The sequence below is a fragment of the Tripterygium wilfordii genome, chromosome 13 (assembly GCF_013401445.1).
Source record: "Tripterygium wilfordii isolate XIE 37 chromosome 13, ASM1340144v1, whole genome shotgun sequence".
NCBI lineage: Eukaryota > Viridiplantae > Streptophyta > Magnoliopsida > Celastrales > Celastraceae > Tripterygium > Tripterygium wilfordii.
In genome coordinates this window covers 1,121,645-1,141,773 of record NC_052244.1, presented here as the reverse complement: position 1 = coordinate 1,141,773, position 20,129 = coordinate 1,121,645, and the positions used below count along the sequence as shown (strand labels likewise).

The following is a 20,129-nucleotide window of genomic DNA, read 5'->3' as shown; positions in this document are numbered from 1 at the left end:
TTGTCATGGAAGTGGAAGGATTGAAGTCTCCGATCCCAAAGATTGGAAGGTTTTCAGTCGATCAGTGCGGTTGTGAACATGTTTAACTTCTCTTTTTTTTGACAAGTTTTTTTGATTATTACAATTTCATATATCTATATATATATTCCTATTCTGTATACATGAACACTAGAACAATATACATATACTCTTTGTATGCAAGATTAAAAATCCAGATCGATTTCACATAATTCAATCAAATAGTTTACAAGTAAAGTTGAGCGTATCTCGGATTGAAAATGTATTTTTATGCTCCTAAATACCAATACATTTGTGAGGGTCTCTCGCCTAGAGCATACAATATCTTCCATGCATATGAATTTTTTTTTTACGCAATGTTATTATTTGGATTCATGACGTACTTAATCCACATAAATCCAATATGAAATATTTGAAATCAATAATATTATCAATGAGAGATGATTCAATTGATAATGGATTGAGTTAATCATATGTATCCTCAAGATTTAATTCCAATGAAGAGTATATTTCTCAACGGTATTTTCAAAAAAAACAAATTTAAACCATGTAAACGAAGTTGGGCCTGGACGGGAGAGAGTTGGTGAACAAATGTGCCCAACTATGGTAGTAGAAGACTAGTAGCAGGGCTTTAAACATGTTTACGAGGTTGGGGCCTGGATGCGAGGAAGTTGGTGAACAATTGGGCCTCAGTCAATGTAACCAATTGGGTCACATCCAAGTAACTGCTAGTATGGGCCCTCTCTCCTCTGTCTCCTACCCTGGACGGCAGTGTGATATGGTGATACCCTCGCCATATTCTCTACCATCCCAGCTCCTTCAGTCTCCTTTACTTTGTAAAACCGATTCATCTGAGAAAATCTAAAAAAAAGAAGTTACAGAAAATTGCCTCATTCAGAACTGATCAGTTCAGCTGTGTTCAACCTCTACAAACAAACCATTATCCTCTAAAAGTAAATGGCCTCTTAAAGCAAAGGACGCTCGCTTCTCGATCTCTAGCAAAAAGGATGGTATTTTTCCTGCATCATGTATGGCAGACAACACTGGAATATTGCTACTAACAGAATTACCGTCGAAAAACTTTCCTTCTTGCATGGACAACTATGCTCGGCTCATGTATTGTCCAGTTCTTGAATCCACCAAAATTTCATCTCCTCTATTTATGAACAATGGAACATTAACAACAGCACCTGTGTCAACAGTTGCCGGTTTTGATCCACCTGCCACAGAAATTTCATCTCAGCGCAAGGCCACAAAGAGAAAAGCAGTGAAAGAACAAAAGATACAGACAACATAAAAGTAGAAGGTCCAGTATGAGCTATGTTGCCAACTGGCAACTTCATATGGCTGTGTTTCTTATTTTCCCAACAAACAATGGGCTAACCAATGAGTCATTACCCAATACTCAGAAACGAGCAGAAGAGTTGGAGTTGTAACCGTTCATTCTACTTTATTATTATTCATGGACCCTGTTAGAAGCTAGTTGATACTGTGATGTGTAATAATGATGACGGTTAGTTTCCCTCATGCAAAGACACATCTACTCACTAAATAGCAACTTTGGCACAACTCAACATGGAACTGCCTGCATGTACCGCTCAGGATTAAAGGCGACCTACCAGCCTGTGTATAATACAGACTTTCACATTGTGATCTTGAGGAGAGAGTGAAAGACTAAATAACGTTACCTTGAGCAGTATCACCTTTGACACCAGGATCAACATCCAGTACAGTTAGCTTGACAGTGATGGGTAGTTCAAAATCAATAACCTGCAAGCATATCAATGATCAATTTACTAATCAATAACAAAAACCATGATCCCAATCTTCTGGTATTCCGTTTATAAATGTCACCCCATGGATTTGGTTACATCGGCATACAACGTGTGAATCTAAATGCGTCTATTAAAAACTAAATGCAGTAAGATAACTGCCAAAGTTCATAGTGGGGATTCTCAATGCTCAGCTCAGCTGCAACATAGTGCTCTATCAAGAAACAAATTATTTCGTATGCAGATGCCTACTTCTTGAGTCATGATGCCCTCAACTCACAATCTGGACGTACATCACTATATCCTGTCTTTTGGTAGTGAAGACTTCAGCATTTGGTGTCAAAAAGACAAGACAAGAAAGTGTTAAAGACATATGGAATGGTACCTTTGCATTCCAGAATAGCAAATTGCATTCTGCCCCCTCTTTAAGAAACTTGGACTTGTCTCCAACTTCCGATTCACTAAGACGATATTCTTCATAAGTATTCTGCAAGTAAAGCATTGCAAACCAGCAAATGAGAAAAATGGTTAAACAAGTCAGTCAATGCCACTGCTGTAATTGACAGCAAATTTAGTAGAGGTTAGTATCATCTAGAAGCTTCCCTGGTTAAAGTATTGGAATCAATTTTCACAAAATGGATGGCAGAGAAATTATTTACACAGTATAGAACGTTTTGCAATGCAGCAATGCTGCAGAGAATTGTGGAACCCAAAGGCATAGTAGATATATGTGACGATAACCAGTAATATACCAGTAACTATCAAATTACTAAGAATGTATACAGAGAATACCAGGTCCATGAAGACAAACTGTGAACCATCTTTATATGTGAATTGTTTGGTTTCCTTATATATATCAGCCTCGTCAATCTGGAGAACAAATTAAACACCAAATGTCACATAAATCGAATATGGGAAATCAGCTGGATAAGAACCACTAAACACTTCATATTTCCAATGCAAGACGAAACTAATAAAAGACATCCATCTTGTTGTTGGATATGTCACTTGAGTATTGAAGAAGTATCCTCTGATCTAAGATTAAATATGGACTGCAGGAGATAATATAAGGTTCATAATCCTTACTTAAATTGATTGGTGGCATCTTAGGAAGAGCGGGAATAGAAAACATCATTCATTACTTGAGAAAAACTTAGTGCTGCACCCTTTTTTAAATTTAAATAGCTTAACACTGCATCCCTTGTTGCCAATTATAGGAAATGAGGATACAAATTACTAGGCCTCGGACCCTATATTCTAGAAGCATCAACGATCCTTGACATACTATTCATTCTCAAATGGTTGAGCAAAACTCTGGTTCAAGATCAGAATCCATTATCCATCCAACAAAAAACCATAGATGGACGAAAAAAGAATTGTAACCAGCAAAAATGAAAACAAACAAAGACTGATGCTAGAAGAAAAGCCTGAACATGCTTCAGTGTTTAAGAAAAGCAGCTACTCTGATCAAATTCATCAAGTTTTACTGACAGATTTTAAATCTATATATGTTTGCATTCAAAAGACATTACCGTACTTCCAGCTCGAAAAGTTTTATCCACTGTGTTTCCAGTTACATAATTCCGCATTTTCGTCCTCACAAACGCAGCCCCTTTTCCAGGTTTCACATGAAGAAACTCTATAGAAGTATTCAACAGAAACAACATAAAGTTAATCCAGTCAATCAATGGGCTCTCTACTGCAGAGGCAATTATGCGCAATTAGAATAGTCTCATTCCATAACAGAGTAGCAACTGAATGCCAGTGGCAAAGCCAAATTCAAATGAAATCTATATCTATATAACCTGAGAGAACAAACAAAATCTACCAAAAAAGAGCACTATAAATTAATAAAGGAAGGCCAAATAGTACCTAAAACTTTCCATGGAGCTCCATCGACTTCAATGCTGATTCCCACTTTAATGTCGTTGCTAGATATCGCGTAAATCCCTGAGAGTCGAAATAACACTAAAATTATCCCAAAAAAATTCAAAAAAATAGATTACAGTAACCGAAATTTCGTTACAAACAAACTAAAAGGGATTGGAAATCGAAGAGATACTGAAGAATCTGGAGCGGGAAAACGTTTTCGTAGCAACACGAATTGAGATGAACGACGGTTTTGACGATAAGTTAGACGCTGAGGATGGACGGCGGAAAGAAACCGACGGATAGAGGTTAAGGGTCGCCGCTCCCGCCATTTTTATCCGGGAAGCAAAGCAGTAGAGAAACAAAATTGAAATGCAAATTCTGAAATTTCTTCGTTTCCCCCAAAATCTAAGGGGACATGGTTTTTTCGCTCAGATAAGGAGGAGGTTCTATGGACTGGGCATGTTCCTCCACCTCCATGAAACCTCTGGATTTTAATTTCATGGACTTGGCCCATGGGCTAACCTACCCTCTAGATTTTAACATAAAGGGCTTGGGCCATGGGCCTTACTGGTTTGAAAACAAGGAAAAACACCTGCACTGTCCGATTCTTTTCCGTCCCAGAATCCGAGATTCCAAATCCAACCGCATTCAGGACGCGTGCAACGACCGGCAAGGTCAGTTGTCTGACGTGACTGCTTCTTCTTTCCGCGCGTGGAAGTTAGGGTTTCTCTTTCGGCGTGTTAGGTAGAGCATTTGAAGGTCATCTTACACCATCCCCATTATTTTTGTCGCATAAACGTTTACCTTCTCAAACATAACGACGGTTGACTAATACTTGCACCTTCTTTTCTTTTGTTTTTTAATTATTTTTTATGTCGTGGGAATCTATACATAAGGTATTTTGGGACCCATCCGGATCGAGTAAACTTATAAAATCATGCACAACATTTTCAGAACTTCCGTACATGAGATTAGAGTAAGTCGTTGATATTTTACCATGAGTATAGCCCCAAAGTGTTACAAAAAATTTCAAACTTAGGATCATAAATTTACATGGAATACTGATAATCAACTCAGTGAATCTTGAGATTGACTTACTACAACATTTAATGTGTAAGACAGTAAGAGTAGGACATTAAAACGGTAGTATAGTCAATCTATTAAGCAATATGCAAGTAATTTAAATGTTGAAGGCACATTGCATGCGAGTGAGCAATGCGATTGGAGTAAAAAGTGTATGGTAACGTGGTTATGTTGTGCAACCCTTTCACCGTATGAATTACTTTCCTTTCACATCTTAATTTTTCTTGAGGAGTATAGAGTCGATTTTTTGACATGTTTTAACCGATTAATCGATCGATTATTGACAGTTATTTCAATCGATTATCTTATCGATCAATTTTACATAATTTATTTTTAAAAAATAACCGATCAATCAATTAGTTGGACCGATGACTTTGGTTTCTCTTTTTTTTTAACACCCTAGATTTTGTCTTTTCTCTATTACCATGAGGCGTACCTTGCGAGTCTTACACGACAGTAGTAAATACGGAAATTTAGGAGTAAAAAGGAAATCAGTGGGTAAGTCAGTTGGGGAAAAGAAAGTGCGCGAGTTCGCCGAGTCTTGAAGGATCATCGTGCATGCATATTTGTAGCTACCAAACACACACACTATCTCTCTCTTGCATGGATTTGTTTAAAATTTCTTTACCAAAACACAGAGCTCAACCACCGCTGGTCACCGGGACAAAACGCCGTCATCGATTTTATCGTCGTCTCTAGCTTTGGTTGTTGCCGATTTATGCATCGAAGCCTTACAGTGGAGGTAGACTGAGATAATCAAACGTGGCTTGTCGCAGCGTTTGTGGAGTTGAAAGCGGTTTTGTTTTGCTATTTTGATTTGTAAACAGGTTTTAAGGTTACTTCCTCATATATTTGAATGCTCTGTGGTTACTATTGCTATCTCTATGCTGTCTGTTGACCGATTTCTCTGGTTTTGGTGAATTTATTGAGGTAGAGGATCGTTAGGGTTTTATCATGATTTCCGGTGATTTGATTCAACTCTGTTTGTTGTCTTGGTATTCAGAGAATTGAGTCTTGATAATTTATAATGGCGTCCTCGAAGACTTGCATGAATGTACTGTGCGGAACGCCAACCTCCACCGAGTGGAGGAAAGGTTGGGCTCTTCAATGTGGCGGATCCGCTGTTCTTTGCGATAAGTGCGGGTAATTTCACACATCTGTTTCTTCCCGTTTTATTTTTAAATGCATAATAATGCCCTGCAAGGCTACAACATTTACATTATTGGGACTAGTGGGCTTGTAAGGGTCAGTATTACTGTATTGAGTTGTGATAAGCAATGTTAATTCCTGGTGTGCCCTCTTCCAATCTATTTACTCCTTTAAAAGCCATGTTAGTGTGTACGTTAGTTATATTTATTGGGTTCCTACTTAAATTACAATTGTTTTTGTAGGCTACTTTATGGGCACAACCTCAATACAGACTCATTTAGTTGTGTACTATATTTGTATGCCTTACTTTTTATGAATTTGATATCGTTTACCAAATTGGGTTGACACATTCAATTTGGAGCTTTTATTTCAGTTATTGTCATCCTCCATTGATCAAATTGGCCTTTCAACAATTTTGAAAGTAACATCATTTTAATGGTCATAGTGCAATATAATGATATATCCAAGATGTTCACATGACGCGTAATTGCATCAAGTGAGATGTCCAAGTGATGAACAAAGATCATTCTGTGTTTTTTTTTTTTTTTTTTAAGGTTTAGAATCCTGCTAATTTTTTGTAATTGCTGATTGTGTTAAACGCATTTAACATTTCTTATTTTCCCTCAAAGCATTTTGCATATTCTTTTGGGAAGTCCAAATTGGAATTATATAAGGGTAAGTGAACATCTGCCCAATTTAGACATGTTGTAGTTTTGAATTGATGTGACATATTTTGGAATCTTAATTTTGAAATTTAGCAGCTCAAGTGATTGATTGTACTCATGCTAGTAGTTCCATTGTTTCTTTGTTTTCTTGCAATTGGTAAATGACGACTCTCATTGACATTTTGAATCTAAAGAAAAAGAAACCAGTTAGATAACAATCTTACATTGAGGATATTGACTCCATTGTTACTTTCTTTCTTCTGCCTCTATCATTGGTGGTTACTTTTTTTCATTTCTAATGGAATGGGCTGTTGGGATGTATTGAGTATAATGGATAAGGGATTGAATCTTCTCCGCTTGATTTGATAAGTTAGCTGATGCAATCATGACAATGACTTTAATTTGGCTTCATTGTGGCTCTAGTTCTGCATACGAGCAATCAATCTTCTGTGATGTGTTCCACACGAAGGACTCTGGTTGGAGGGAGTGCAATAAATGTGGCAAGGTGTGTTAATAATCTGCAGCTTTGGTATATTATCATAGTATTAATTATTAAACCCTAACTTTCTCATTGACTTCCCAACTTCCATTGAGGCTTATATTTAATTGAATATTGGGACTGGCAGCGTCTCCATTGTGGATGTATTGCCTCCCGGTGTCTCCATGAGCTGCTTGACAGAGGTGGTGTAATCTGCGTAAGCTGTGCAAAGTGTTCAGGAGTTAATTCTGTAAGATCCATTTACTGGCATGTCAACTTTTGTCTTTTTATTCAGAGTTCTCATACATTTCTACCTTCAAAAGGTGATAGGTACCCAGGTCCATGTGCTTGGTGATAACTGTTTTCTGGTCTATTGTATCACTAATTCTTGTCAAAAGTAGTTATTGTAGGAGTTCTCTGAGACAACATTAAAATCATGTTGGTATCATTACTCCTGCTAGATATGATATTTTTCTAGACACTGTTTGAACTGAAGTTCCTCATTGTTAACTCGCAAATATTTATGCGTTTCCGAAACATATTAACCAGATGACGAGAGATGGAAAACCCAATGGCTCTTGCATGCAAGTGCTTGATATAGTTGGTGAAAGGCCATCCACATCAGCAGACTGCCAAATTGACCATGAAAGGAAGCATATGCAGTTTGACAATAATACTGAAAATATTGGGCTGGGACATCTACTACAGTTTCAGAATGATGACACAAAAGGGTCTTTCGGACCATTTAAAAGGGAGGGAATTCTACATCATCCGGGAGAAATTGGAAATGCACATTCCCCAAAGCTTAATGAAGTGTCAAATGGTTCATATCAAGCAGCTAAACCAGCCATTCATGCTTTGGCACAAACAAACTTGAGCGTTACTCTTGGTTCTCCCTTAGGACACCCCAATCCGTCTTCTGATGGTGTTCTTGATGAAAGGGGACCCAGGTCTCGACATCTTTTGCCCAAACCTCCCAAATCCACCCTCGCCCAAGGTTTGGAGGGGAGCATGGGCATTGCCCAGATACGTGTTGCTAGGCCACCTGCTGAAGGAAGGGGACGTAATCAGTTGCTTCCTCGTTATTGGCCGCGGATTACAGACCAGGAATTGCAGCAAATATCTGGAGAGTATCCATAAGCGCTTTAGATTTCGTATTTACTTTTAGTTTCTGCTAACTGCTAAGCTATGTTTTGAATTTCATTATTATCATGATTTTGGTGATCCTTAAACCATTTCAACTCTCAGTACAAATTCCAATGTTGTGCCATTATTTGAAAAGGTTCTTAGTGCTAGTGATGCTGGTCGCATAGGCCGTTTGGTGCTTCCCAAAGCATGTGCTGAAGTAAGCTTTTCATGATGTTATTATAGCATTGCAGTTGATTTTCTATGGTCACTCTGCTTTCTTTGCGGAATCGACTTTCTTGATCAGCTTTGTTCTATATCATTTAAAATAGAATGGTCATGCAGGCATATTTTCCTCCAATATCTCAACCAGAAGGCCTTCCTCTAAGGATTCAAGATGTTAAGGGGAAAGAATGGATGTTTCAATTCAGATTTTGGCCTAATAATAACAGTAGGATGTACGTTTTAGAGGGTGTAACCCCTTGCATACAGTCCATGCAGTTGCAAGCTGGAGATACTGGTATCTTTTATTGTCTTTCTAAGAGTGTCCTACTTATTTGGCATAAATCCTGAACTTTCTTCATACCTTCATTGTGCTTCAAGAATCTATAGCTACTGCCTACTGCTATCACTACATTAATATGTCACTACCCTTCTATCTTGTCATGGTTATTATGGTTCTAGTAAAAGTCTACTTGTTTGATGATTATTTGATTTCATTATGTTTTCGTAGTCTTTTGGAGTTAATCATGAAGGCGTAGATAGAGTAGGATTAGCCCTGCATGGGATATTATGCTATGGCATGTTTGTTTTTCGTTGTAGGACTGGACAAAGGTAAGATAAGGTGTAGCTCTTTTTTCAGTGTTTGAGCCATGTTCGAATAAGTCAAAATTGGATAAATTAACTATTATTAGGTTAAAAATGCCCCTTGAAGGGACAAAGACATGCAACTCAAATGGACATATGTATACTGTTCTGGACCTATCCACAAACAGTAAATTATTCGGATACCTATATACGTAGACACACACACATACAGAAGTATTTTTTTTAAAAAAAATGGTTGAGATAATTGCAGAAATAAAGTGAAACTATAACTCCCCTACCCAAACACGAGCATACGCAGAAGGATGATTAGAACTCCTATCATATTTACTGATCTTGTGATGCCTTCTAAACAGGGCCTTATAAGCTTAAGTTGGAATGAGATTTCGACATAATTGCTTTGACTCTTAAGTGCTTCCAATTCTGAAAGAAACATGCTCTGTTACTTGGCTAATTTTATCTGTGCTACAGTTTAGCGTGTGAGAGTGATTGTGGTTGCATACTCAATAGTCATTGTCTGTCTTGATCCTAATTTTGACCTTGTTTACTGGACAATTGGGATTTTGCTTCTAATTTTATTGCTTTCGGGGACGTCGAGGCACATACTGTAATCTTTGCGTGGTTCAATTTGTTAATCTTTTGTACTTTGCTGCAGTAACATTTAGCCGTATGGATCCAGAAGGCAAACTTGTTATGGGGTTCCGAAAAGCATCAAATTCGAACTCGGTGCAGGTAATATCAGCCTGTTGTTCCTGTTAGCAAACTTGACCATTTAAGATTGATATATACTATCAAACAAACAGGAAATCCAACCATCTGCCGTTTCTAATGGTGTTCATTCAAGTGAAAGTTTCTTTTTGGGTGCTTTTGAGAACCTGCCTATAATAAATGGTTACTCTGGCCTTCTTCAGTCATTGAAGGGAAGCACCGATCCCCACCTAAATGCATTGTCCAAACATTTCAATCCAAACAGTGCTGATATCAGCTGGCTTAAATCTGAGAAGCATGATGACCAGGCAAGGGAGGGCTTACTGTTGCAATCACTGCAGGTTCCAGAGAAAAAGAGAGTTCGAAATATTGGGGGCAAAAGTAAGAGGTCGCTAATTGATAACCTAGATGCTTTGGATCTGAGACTTACTTGGGAAGAGGCACAGGATTTCCTCTGCCCACCTCTGAGTGTCAAGCCAAGCATTGTCACAGTTGAGGATCATGATTTTGAAGAATATGAAGTGAGTTAATTTATCAGTTTTCATGACTACAAGTGCAAGAGCATCTTCTTAGTTGTTGTGTTATATGATTGTTTCGATCTCAAGTTTTTTGTCAATGATTACATTTTTCACATCTCCTATTCTTGATCGATGCATTTTATTGGTCATACATTACTTTCCAATTTGTTATCTTATGAAGACAATGAGAAGTTTGCATTTCAGTAATTGGGTGATGAGTCAGAATGTACATCATTTGCAGAGAAAAAGGAGGTTTTACTAACATTATTGTCCAACAGTTTCAGTTTTCCTGAGATAAATCAAGTTTATTCCTAGAAGGTCACCGGTTTCCTGCTTGAATTCTCGCTTGTCAAAATTTCACTGTGCTTACATTAAACAAATCCTTTGTCCTATTCATGTGATGCTAATTGAGTAGCATTTGAAGTTGGTTGAAGTTATAAAAAGACATAGTAGTCTAAAGCTATCGAAAGATGTACAAGAGCCTAAAAGACTATTGCAATTTAATTTGCCTATTCTGCGTTTCAAAACGTAACTTTTTCCCCTTTTCTTCTATAGTGGGTGTACTTTTGGCAATTAAAACTGGTTTTTTTCTCTGTATTGAAACTCTTTCTTTACACACACACATTACTGTTATTTAACAAAACATGCACTATTTAACCACGCATCTGCATTTTCAAACATTCCCCCCCCCCCCACCCACCCCACCCATTTTTTTAAAAAGAGTTATTGGTCTTTTTTTCCTTTTCCTCTTCTATTCTTATTATTATAAGTCTTTACATGCAGGAACCTCCAGTTTTTGGAAAGAGGAGTATATTTGTTGTCCGGCAAACAGGGTAACAAATTTGGTGTTTCATATAATTATTTATCTACATTAGTTTGTAAAGATAGTACATTAATCAATTTACAGCAGATCCTGTGCAAGCAGAAGCGAATGAGATCATATTTTTGTTGGATGATTTATATACATTAATCAATTTTTCCTTGGATGATTTATATATTTTTCCTGCAAGAATGGGTGACAATCCATTTTTGTTGCTGAACTGCTGAGCTTTGATTTTCAGGGGACAAGAGCAATGGGCTCAGTGTGATAGTTGCTCTAAGTGGCGAAGATTACCAGTTCACCTCCTTCTTCCACCTAAGTGGGCATGTGGGGAATATTCTTTGGATCAAAGCAGGTGAATGATATTTTTTGCATTGTTATAATGTGAGGCAGTAAGTTTCCAGTGGCACATCTTAAGCCTTGGCAATTCTGTTTTCTCAGATATTCATGTTCTGCACCAGAAGAATTGACTCCAAGGGAATTGGAAAATCTTCTCAGGTCCCATTATGGTACAAACTGTGATTCCAATTATTTTTTTCATAATTGGAAATTGCATATGCTACATTAAAAAGATTTCTTTCCATTGATCTAAAGCTTCACTATGCATGGTAGTGCACATGAGTAAAGCTTGTTGGAGTTTGTACCATCCATGACAAAAGTGATGTGACTAGCAACCTCCTGTCAATTGCCACATTTAGATACTTATCTTTACGTTACAAGTAATCGTACTTGAATTTGTGTTTTATGATCATACCTGACACGGAGTTGGCAATGTTTTACTTAGTTCTTTTATCCTTTGGCTTTTCGCTAAAAGTATCAGAAACATGGATAAATTTCACCTTTCATATACTTCAAATATTTGTGGACTTGACTGTATCTTTGGTATGGTATTTACTTCTGCCAGTACAGGTTGATCAATGCCAACCATTCTAACAGATATTCTATTAATGAGTGAAGCTTACTCCATGATTCTGATAAAAATGTGAACACACATGATCTGATGATCATTTTGGTCCTAGGTGCCCTTATATATATATATTTGTATATATATATATATATATATATATATAAGTTAGGTGCCCTTGTAAGTGCTTTCACATGCGTGACATGTTTTATCATCCTATGATAGTATCGGTGTTCGTTTTCCTTTGTATGTCCATATGGAGTCGCCAGTTAGAATTACTCATAGATTTCTCTTTAGATTGAATTTATATTGTTAAAACTAATTTTCTAATAACAAGAAAGTGTCACTACCATATTGTTCGATGCTTGATAACCTCATTGTTGAACAGATTTCAAGAAATGCAAAACAGTTACAAGCTATAGGCCTACCCAGGAGCATGAATCTTCTGGCTTGGATGCCTTGGCCAATGCTGCAATTCTTGGAGGTAATGAGGGCGACCCAGGCACGACCACAGTTGCAACCACAACCAGACACCCTAGGCATCGGCCTGGCTGTTCATGTATAGTGTGCATCCAGCCCCCAAGCGGGAAGGGCAAGCACAAACCTACATGCACATGCAATGTCTGCATGACTGTTAAACGCCGTTTTAAAACCCTAATGATGCGGAAGAAGAAGCGTCAATCAGAGCGTGAAGCAGAGATTGCTCAGAGGAATCAGCAAATTTGGGGCTCCAAAGATGAAACAGAAGTAGACAGCTTGTCTAAGCATGGATCCCTGCACCTGGATCCGTCAGAGAACGAAACCAAGTCAACGAATGAGCTAGAGTCCAAATGCCAAAACGAAAATTCCTTGCACAAATTGGCTGAAACTGGCCAGGTGAACTTAGACTTAAATTGCCATCCTGACCGTGGGGATGAACTAAGAGTTGGGTTACCCCGAGTGAGCATGATGAGTCTTCTTCAAGTAGCAAACCTGCCACTGGAGATCTATCTTAAGGAAAATGGTCTTACAAGCTTGATGTCCGAGCAAGAAATGGGTTCAGTCTCTCCTGCACCACAACAAGCAACTGGAGATAGCGAGGGACAACCTCTAGACGATAGCCATCTACCTTCAGCCAATGAGCCGGAGAGCAGTGAGGATGAAGAGGCTGAGGAACTCACGGAAAATGATATTAGCCCAAATGATCCCCAATGAAATGCCAGTTCATCCCCCCTCCTCAAATCCTTGTTCTGCTATTCTTATGTAATCACCAATTTGTGGTTTCTGGTCCTGTCAGCTTGGTAATTTCTGGCCAGTGGGGATGTTCCCATCTTATATTGATATGTATCATAGATAAGACTAAAGAGGTTTCTTTATTGAAAGGGTGAATATGCATGGTTTTGAGAGTTGAGATGCTAAACACCAGTACCAAGTTGTGTACAGGATAGTATAAAAGAAGTGTGTATTGACGTGTTGAATAACTTGAAAGGAATATCCAAGAGAAGATTAGTTACATATATTGATTGATCTCACCCTTTTTATATTACAGAGGTAGTACTATTTTATACATAAAGTGATTGATTGACTCCTACAATCACGCCTACAATCACTCCTATTGACTTTGTAACATTGATTATCCTACAATCACTCCTATACAAATCATACAAATCATTGACTTTGTAACACTTCCCCTCAAGTTGGTGCATAGATGTCATGCATTCCCAACTTGCCCAAAAATCTTGGGAACACCTGATTTGAAACAGCTTTCGTGAGAATATCAGCCAGCTGATCTTCAGATCGTATCTCAGGTACCTCTACAATTTTCTCATCTAACTTCTCCTTGATAAAGAATCTGTCTATCTCCACGTGCTTGGTACGATCATGTTGAACCGGATTATGAGCAGTATCACGTGCGGCTTTATTGTCGCAATATAACTGAATTGGTTTGCTATGTGGATATCCTAAATCACTCAAGAGAAATCGTAACCATAATGCTTCACATATTCCGAGTGTCATTCCTCTATATTCAGCTTCCGCACTTGAGCGTGCAACAACATTCTGTTTCTTGCTTCTCCATGTAATAAGATTACCCCCAACAAAGGTGAAGTATCCTGAAGTGGAGCGTCTGTCATCTACTCCTCCAGCCCAATCAGCGTCCGTATATGCATCTATGCTTCGATGGTCTTCATTTTTAGTAAATAGAATACCCTTTCCAGGAGTAGCCTTTAAGTACCTCAACACACGCATCACTGCATTCATATGTTGCTCTCCAGGGTTATGCATAAATTGACTGATAATGCTTAATGCATATGCAAGATCCGGTCTTGTATGTGTGATAGGTATGATAATACCTATTGTTTTTGGTAGAAATATCCCCCTCTTAAGCTTTCTTTTGATAAATAATGAGTGTATTTATGTGTTGATTTGTATTTTGATAGGTTGATTGCGGTTTGGATGAAAAGCGACGGAAAAATGGCTGAATTGAAGAAAATGTCCACCGACCTTCGTGTGTTCAAATAGCCATAACTTTCTGTCATATTATTGGAATCGAGCGCAACAAAAGGCATTGGAAACTAGACATCTCAAGCTTTCCGTAGAATCTAAAATCATGCACATCGGAGGTCATATGGAGAAGTTATGGTCATTTGAATCATGTGTCTAGGGGTAACGCGCCTAGGCGTGCGCCTAGGCAGAGTTGGACTTGAATTTGAAGTTGTGCACGCCTAGGATTGCGCCTAGGCGTGTGCCTAGGCGTGGTGCGCCTAGGCGTGAAAACAACGCGCCTAGGCGCAAAAAGCAATTTTCTGGGATGTTTTAAGTCGCGATTTGTCCGAGTTGTGGGGACTTTTAGACCTAGAACTGATTTTCTGGGGAGCGAAACCAGAGGGGGAAGGCGACTCTTGGAGCTAGGAGAAGAGATTCTTCAGCTCAACTTGGATCTACTCAACTAATTGGGTTTATTCATGATTTTCGCATCTCTCCTTTTGTGTTTTTCTCTCATTATGTGTAACTAAATCTCTTGTGCCAAGGCTAGGTTGAAGCCTTGGGTTTGATGACTTTGTTTATGACTTGATTTACATATATATGAGTTGATTTGGGTATAAATCTTGTGTTTCTATGTTTGATTGCAATTTCTTCATGCTTGTGGTGTTTGGCCAACACTTTAGGTTTTTGGATGAAATTGTTTGGAGAATTTGCTTAGACAATAATATGTCAAGTAGATTATGCTTCTTGAAACACTTGATTATGAATGTGTCTCCCTTTAATTAGGTGACAATTTGTATGAATCCTAATCTCCATAGAACTCCATGAATTTCTATGCATGTTTAGACCAATAAGATGGCTAGAATGTATTTAGGAATATCCGACCTAGACCAATAAGATGGCTAGTAATCGATTTTAGGGAGATTTGGCTTAAGTGCGCTAAAACCGACTTAGGTACGGATTCGTTATGCCCGAATTAGCAAATATGTGTGTGAATTTGTGTCATCGCAAGTTATTTCCCAAGGGGGATTCCAAAGCTTTGGTGTTTATCTCATTTGCATTAGTTACATCCTTATTCAAAGAAAATACCAAAAGTACTTTACTATTTTATTGTTTTAGTTTAATTACCCAACCAAACAATCTTGAGTTGAACTTTACTTTTGTTTGCATTGTCCATACGTAAATACAAGTATAAATTTGGATTAGATATAACACCGTCCCTGTGGATTCGACCCTTGCTTATCATTGTGCTGTAGTCGCCGACTAGTACACTTGCTAGTAAGGTTAATTTAGACCCAACAATGTGCTAAGTACATCAATCTTCCTACAAGTCTTTGATATCTCATTTTGTCAACAGGTACTTGATTAGGCTCAATGCATAACTTTGATCTTTCTTCCATCGGTGTATCAGCCGGCTGGCATGCTGACATACCAGTTTCCTGTAGTAGATCTAAGGCATATTTTCTTTGTGACAGAAAAATTCCGTTGTTAGACAGAGACACTTCAATCCCCAAAAAATATTTTAAGGGACCAAGGTCTTTCATTTCAAACTCCTTGGACAAGTAATATTGCAGAGCCTTTCTTTCCTCAGTATCATTTCCTGTAACTACCATATCATCCACATATACGATCAGTGCAGTAATCTTACCCTGTTGTCTCTTTAAGAATAGAGTGTGATCTGAATTGCTCCGTCAATAACCAAACTTCCTCATAGACTTAGTGAACCTTCCAAACCATGCTCTTGGAGATTGCTTCAACCCATACAATGATTTCTTTAATCGGCACACCTTTTGACTATGTTCTTCTGGCATCATGTATCCTGGTGGGAAGTCCATATAGACTTCTTCAGTCAGCTCTCCATGTAGAAAGGCGTTTTTCACATCAAACTGTTGTAATGGCCAATCCAAATTTGCAGCGAGAGATAATAGGACTCTGACTGTATTGATTTTGGCTACTGGTGCAAATGTTTCTGTATAATCAATCCCATAGGTTTGAGTATATCCTTTTGCCACTAATCTTGCCTTAAAACGTTCAATAGTACCATCTGCTTTATACTTCACAGTATAAATCCATCGGCATCCAACCAATTTTTTTCCTTGGGGACGATCAACAAGTTCCCAAGTTTTATTTTTCTGTAATGATTTCATCTCCTCATTCATCGCGAATTTCCACCTCGGATCGGCTAAGGCTTCCTGCACACTGTTAGGAATAGATACAGTAGATAATTGATTTACAAATGATTGATTTGATTCTGACAGACGATGAATAGACACATAATGACTCATGGGATATTTAACTCCACTAGAAAGTTCAGGTTCATATGTGGGTTTAGGAATACCTCTTGTGTGACGGAGTGGTAGTTGTTTTTTTGGTTGTTCAGACAAGTTCTTAGGAATACCTGAAGCAAGAGATTGGTCTGGTGATTTGAGGGAGTCCATATCATGGCTTTGGTCCAAAAGTGTATCACCACTTCCACTAATATCCGAGTCACCCGTAGTACCACTTTCACCCGTAATATCCAAAAGTTTACCACTAGTACCACTTTCACTTATACCACTAGTATCCAAATTCTTATTACTCTTATCTGTAGCTGCATCCTTGCTATCATCTAAATTCAAGCTACCTTTTTGGTTATCAATGATAGAAGATTCCTCCTCATTTTGCATGCGGATATTATAGTTTAACGTCTGGACTTCTTCTTTGTACTTCCCCTGAAGGTCAGACTCATATGAGAAATACATAGAATCTTCATGGAATCGAACATCCAGTGTAATAAACATTTTTTGAGTTGGAGGGTGATAACATCGATACCCCTTTTGTTGTGATGCATAACCAAGAAATACACATCGTAAAACACGAGGTGTCAACTTGCTACGCTGATGTTGTTGTAGGTGGATGAAAACAATACAGTCAAAAACATTTGGAGGTAAGTTGATCATAGTTGGTGCCTCAACTGCTTCAAAAAGAGTCTCTGATGGAGTTCGAAATTCAAGAGTGCTTGAAGGTACTCTATTAATCAAATAAGCTGCTGAGGTGAGAGCTTCTCCCCAATAAGACAAAGGCATATGGGCTTCAATTAATGAGGCACGGACAATCTCCAACAAGTGACGGTTCTTCCATTCAGCTACCCCATTTTGTTGGGGTGTATGGGGACAAGTACGTTGATGAACGATGCCGTGAGTTGTTAAATATTGTTGAAGTTCAGAACTCATGTATTCACCACCATTATCACTACGGAGAACCTTGACCTGTGCATTATACTGTGTATGAATCATTTTATGAAATTTCTCGAATAGCAAATTCACTTCACCTTTGGTTTTCATCAAGCACACCCAAGTCATCCGGGTGCAGTCATCAATGAATGTAACAAACCAACGGGATCCACCCAAGGTAGTAACTTTGGAAGGACCCCAAACATCAGAGTGTATGATCATGAACGGAATTGAACTTTTATTGAAACTTGATGGATAAGAGGCACGATGGCTCTTTGCAAGTTCACAAACATCACAATGAAAACTAGATATATCAAGTTTTGAAAACAAACTAGGAAATAATTTCTTTAGGTAACCAAAGGAAGCATGCCCAAGACGACGATGCCATAACCATACATCAGAGTTCTTTCTCTTGTCCTCGGAGCTATCCACTATCAAAGAGTGACGCAACTTATCTGAACTTGTTGACACCAAATCCAAGTAATATAGCTTCCCTCTCCTAACACCACAACCAATCGTTTGCTTCGTTCGGATATCCTTAAAAACACAGAAGTTAGGCCAAAAAATCACAACACAAAATAGGGCAGCGGTTATTTGTGCAACTGACAATAGATTGTAATCCAAAGACGGCACTATTAGAACAGAATCTAAATTCATGGAATCAGTAAGAGACAAAGATCCTTCCCCAATGACGGGGGCAGGAGTACCATTGGCAGTTGATACAAACTTTTGGGAGGACGGTTTGAAAGGTGAGATTTGTTCAGAATCAAATGTCATATGATCTGTAGCACCAGAATCAATTATCCATGTACTATTAGAAACAGATGCAGAAATATTTAAAACCTTACCATCTTTACCTGCTGCTGCTATTAGAGCTGAGGCCTTTGTATCAACATTCTTGTCATCATCTGGTTGTGTTTCAACTAGTGCAGCGGCTGAAGTTCTTTTAGGATTTACCTTCCTTGAGTCACGTGTGTGATCCCACCATTCTGGATATCCCACAAGTTCATAGCAACGGCTTTTGGTGTGACCTGATGCTCCGCAATGAGTGCACTTGTAGCTAGACTTGTCGGCACCACTGATGCCCTTTGGATGGTTGGACCGGGATCGATCCGGTCGATTTCGTGCCACCATGGCAGAGGCTTCGGAATTTTTGGGTTCTCCATTCATGGTTGCACGATGATGTGATTCACGACGAACTAAAGCATAACATTCTTCTAATTCTGGAATAGGATCCTTCCTCAAAATTTCACCACGGATTTGGTCATATTCACCATCTAATCCGGCAAGAAAGATGTGTACCCTTTTTCGCTGAACAGATTTCCTATAAGATTCAATGTCCTTCTCACTTTCCATAATCACCTTATCATGATGATCCAACTCACCAAAGATTTCAGTTGAGTCTCCATAATACAAAGAAAGTGCTCTACCATTTTGTTTAGCAGAGAAGGCCTTTTGGTGTAAGGAGAAAACTTGTAACTCATCTGTTCCATCAAAAAAAGCTTTAGACAAAGCTCTCCAAATTTCGCGAGCAGTAGGCAAACGAATGTAGCGTTTCATGATTTCAGGAGACATGGACATCAATAGCCATCTCTTAACCTTCTGATTATCTGCATACCATCGCTCGTACCCATCATCAGATTCATTCGGGGTTGTGGTTTTTCCACGAATATAGGAGAGTTTCTCTCTTTCGGCAATGTGCATCTCTATCAATTGAGACCAGACATCGTAATTCGATTCAGTGAGAGTAATTCCAATGTTGAAATTACCATCGGATTGGACAATCACTTGAGGGGATTTGGATCCAGCTAATTCAAGGGATTTTGATCCAGATGATTCAATCTTTTCGGCCATTTTCGATAGTGGTGGTGAACAGATTTAATGGTGGTTTTGGTATTCTTTTCAACACGGCTCCGATACCAACTTGACAGGAATATCCAAGAGAAGATTAGTTACATATATTGATTGATCTCACCCTTTTTATATTACAGAGGTGGTATTATTTTATACATAAAGTGATTGATTGACTCCTACAATCACGCCTACAATCACGTCCATTGACTTTGTAACATTGATTATCCTACAATCACTCCTATACAAATCATACAAATCATTGACTTTGTAACAAAATATCCTATGAGCATTCATATTCATTTTGCATAATTAGCTCCCAGACTGACATATTCAATTGGTTGAAAAGGACGTTTCAAGTCATCCTGGAAAACCACCGTCTCATGGGCCGGGTTGGGCCTCTTGGGCTAGATATCCCAGCCCAGCCCATGAGGGATATATGGGCTGAACCTAGCACTGCTTGTTGACTTTGGCTCATGGGCCATGTCAGGCTCGCGGGTCGGCGGCCGTTTACCACCTCAAGGTACTTCAGCCCATTTTGAGTATTTCTCCTCCAAAAGGTTAAACGAAAGGGCGGGGACTCTGGATTGTTGTGAACTAATTGAATCCAGTCAAAACTAGGCTTGCATTTTATCTACAAGAACAGCATCCTCCATCTAATCCTCT

General features: G+C 38.6%; 2 protein-coding genes across 5 annotated transcripts; one reads left to right on the top strand and one right to left on the bottom strand.

Moving 5' to 3' along the window:
- Nucleotides 1–846: 846 nt before the first annotated feature.
- Nucleotides 847–4,126, bottom strand: LOC120012205 (elongation factor P). Its single transcript, XM_038863519.1, has 7 exons — nucleotides 3,853–4,126; nucleotides 3,663–3,740; nucleotides 3,323–3,429; nucleotides 2,583–2,660; nucleotides 2,176–2,277; nucleotides 1,707–1,788; nucleotides 847–1,238 (listed from the first exon to the last, which is right to left on the bottom strand). Exons 1-7 carry the CDS (start codon nucleotides 3,989–3,991, stop codon nucleotides 1,120–1,122), a joined length of 705 nt encoding a protein of 234 aa, XP_038719447.1. The 5' UTR covers nucleotides 3,992–4,126; the 3' UTR covers nucleotides 847–1,119.
- Nucleotides 4,127–5,244: 1,118 nt separating this feature from the next.
- LOC120013055 (B3 domain-containing transcription repressor VAL2-like) lies at nucleotides 5,245–13,399 on the top strand. 4 transcript variants are annotated; one of them, XM_038864686.1, is made up of 13 exons: nucleotides 5,245–5,487; nucleotides 5,749–5,888; nucleotides 6,983–7,064; nucleotides 7,186–7,287; nucleotides 7,587–8,167; nucleotides 8,286–8,382; nucleotides 8,508–8,682; nucleotides 9,643–9,719; nucleotides 9,791–10,216; nucleotides 10,997–11,046; nucleotides 11,275–11,388; nucleotides 11,475–11,542; nucleotides 12,326–13,399. In XM_038864686.1, exons 2-13 carry the CDS (start codon nucleotides 5,773–5,775, stop codon nucleotides 13,129–13,131), a joined length of 2,694 nt encoding a protein of 897 aa, XP_038720614.1. In that variant the 5' UTR covers nucleotides 5,245–5,487; nucleotides 5,749–5,772; the 3' UTR covers nucleotides 13,132–13,399. The 4 variants fall into 4 exon arrangements, with proteins under 4 accessions (XP_038720614.1, XP_038720613.1, XP_038720615.1 ...); XM_038864685.1 differs by having other exon boundaries at nucleotides 5,245–5,572; XM_038864687.1 differs by having other exon boundaries at nucleotides 5,245–5,580; nucleotides 9,899–10,216.
- The last annotated feature ends 6,730 nt before the right edge of the window (nucleotides 13,400–20,129 follow it).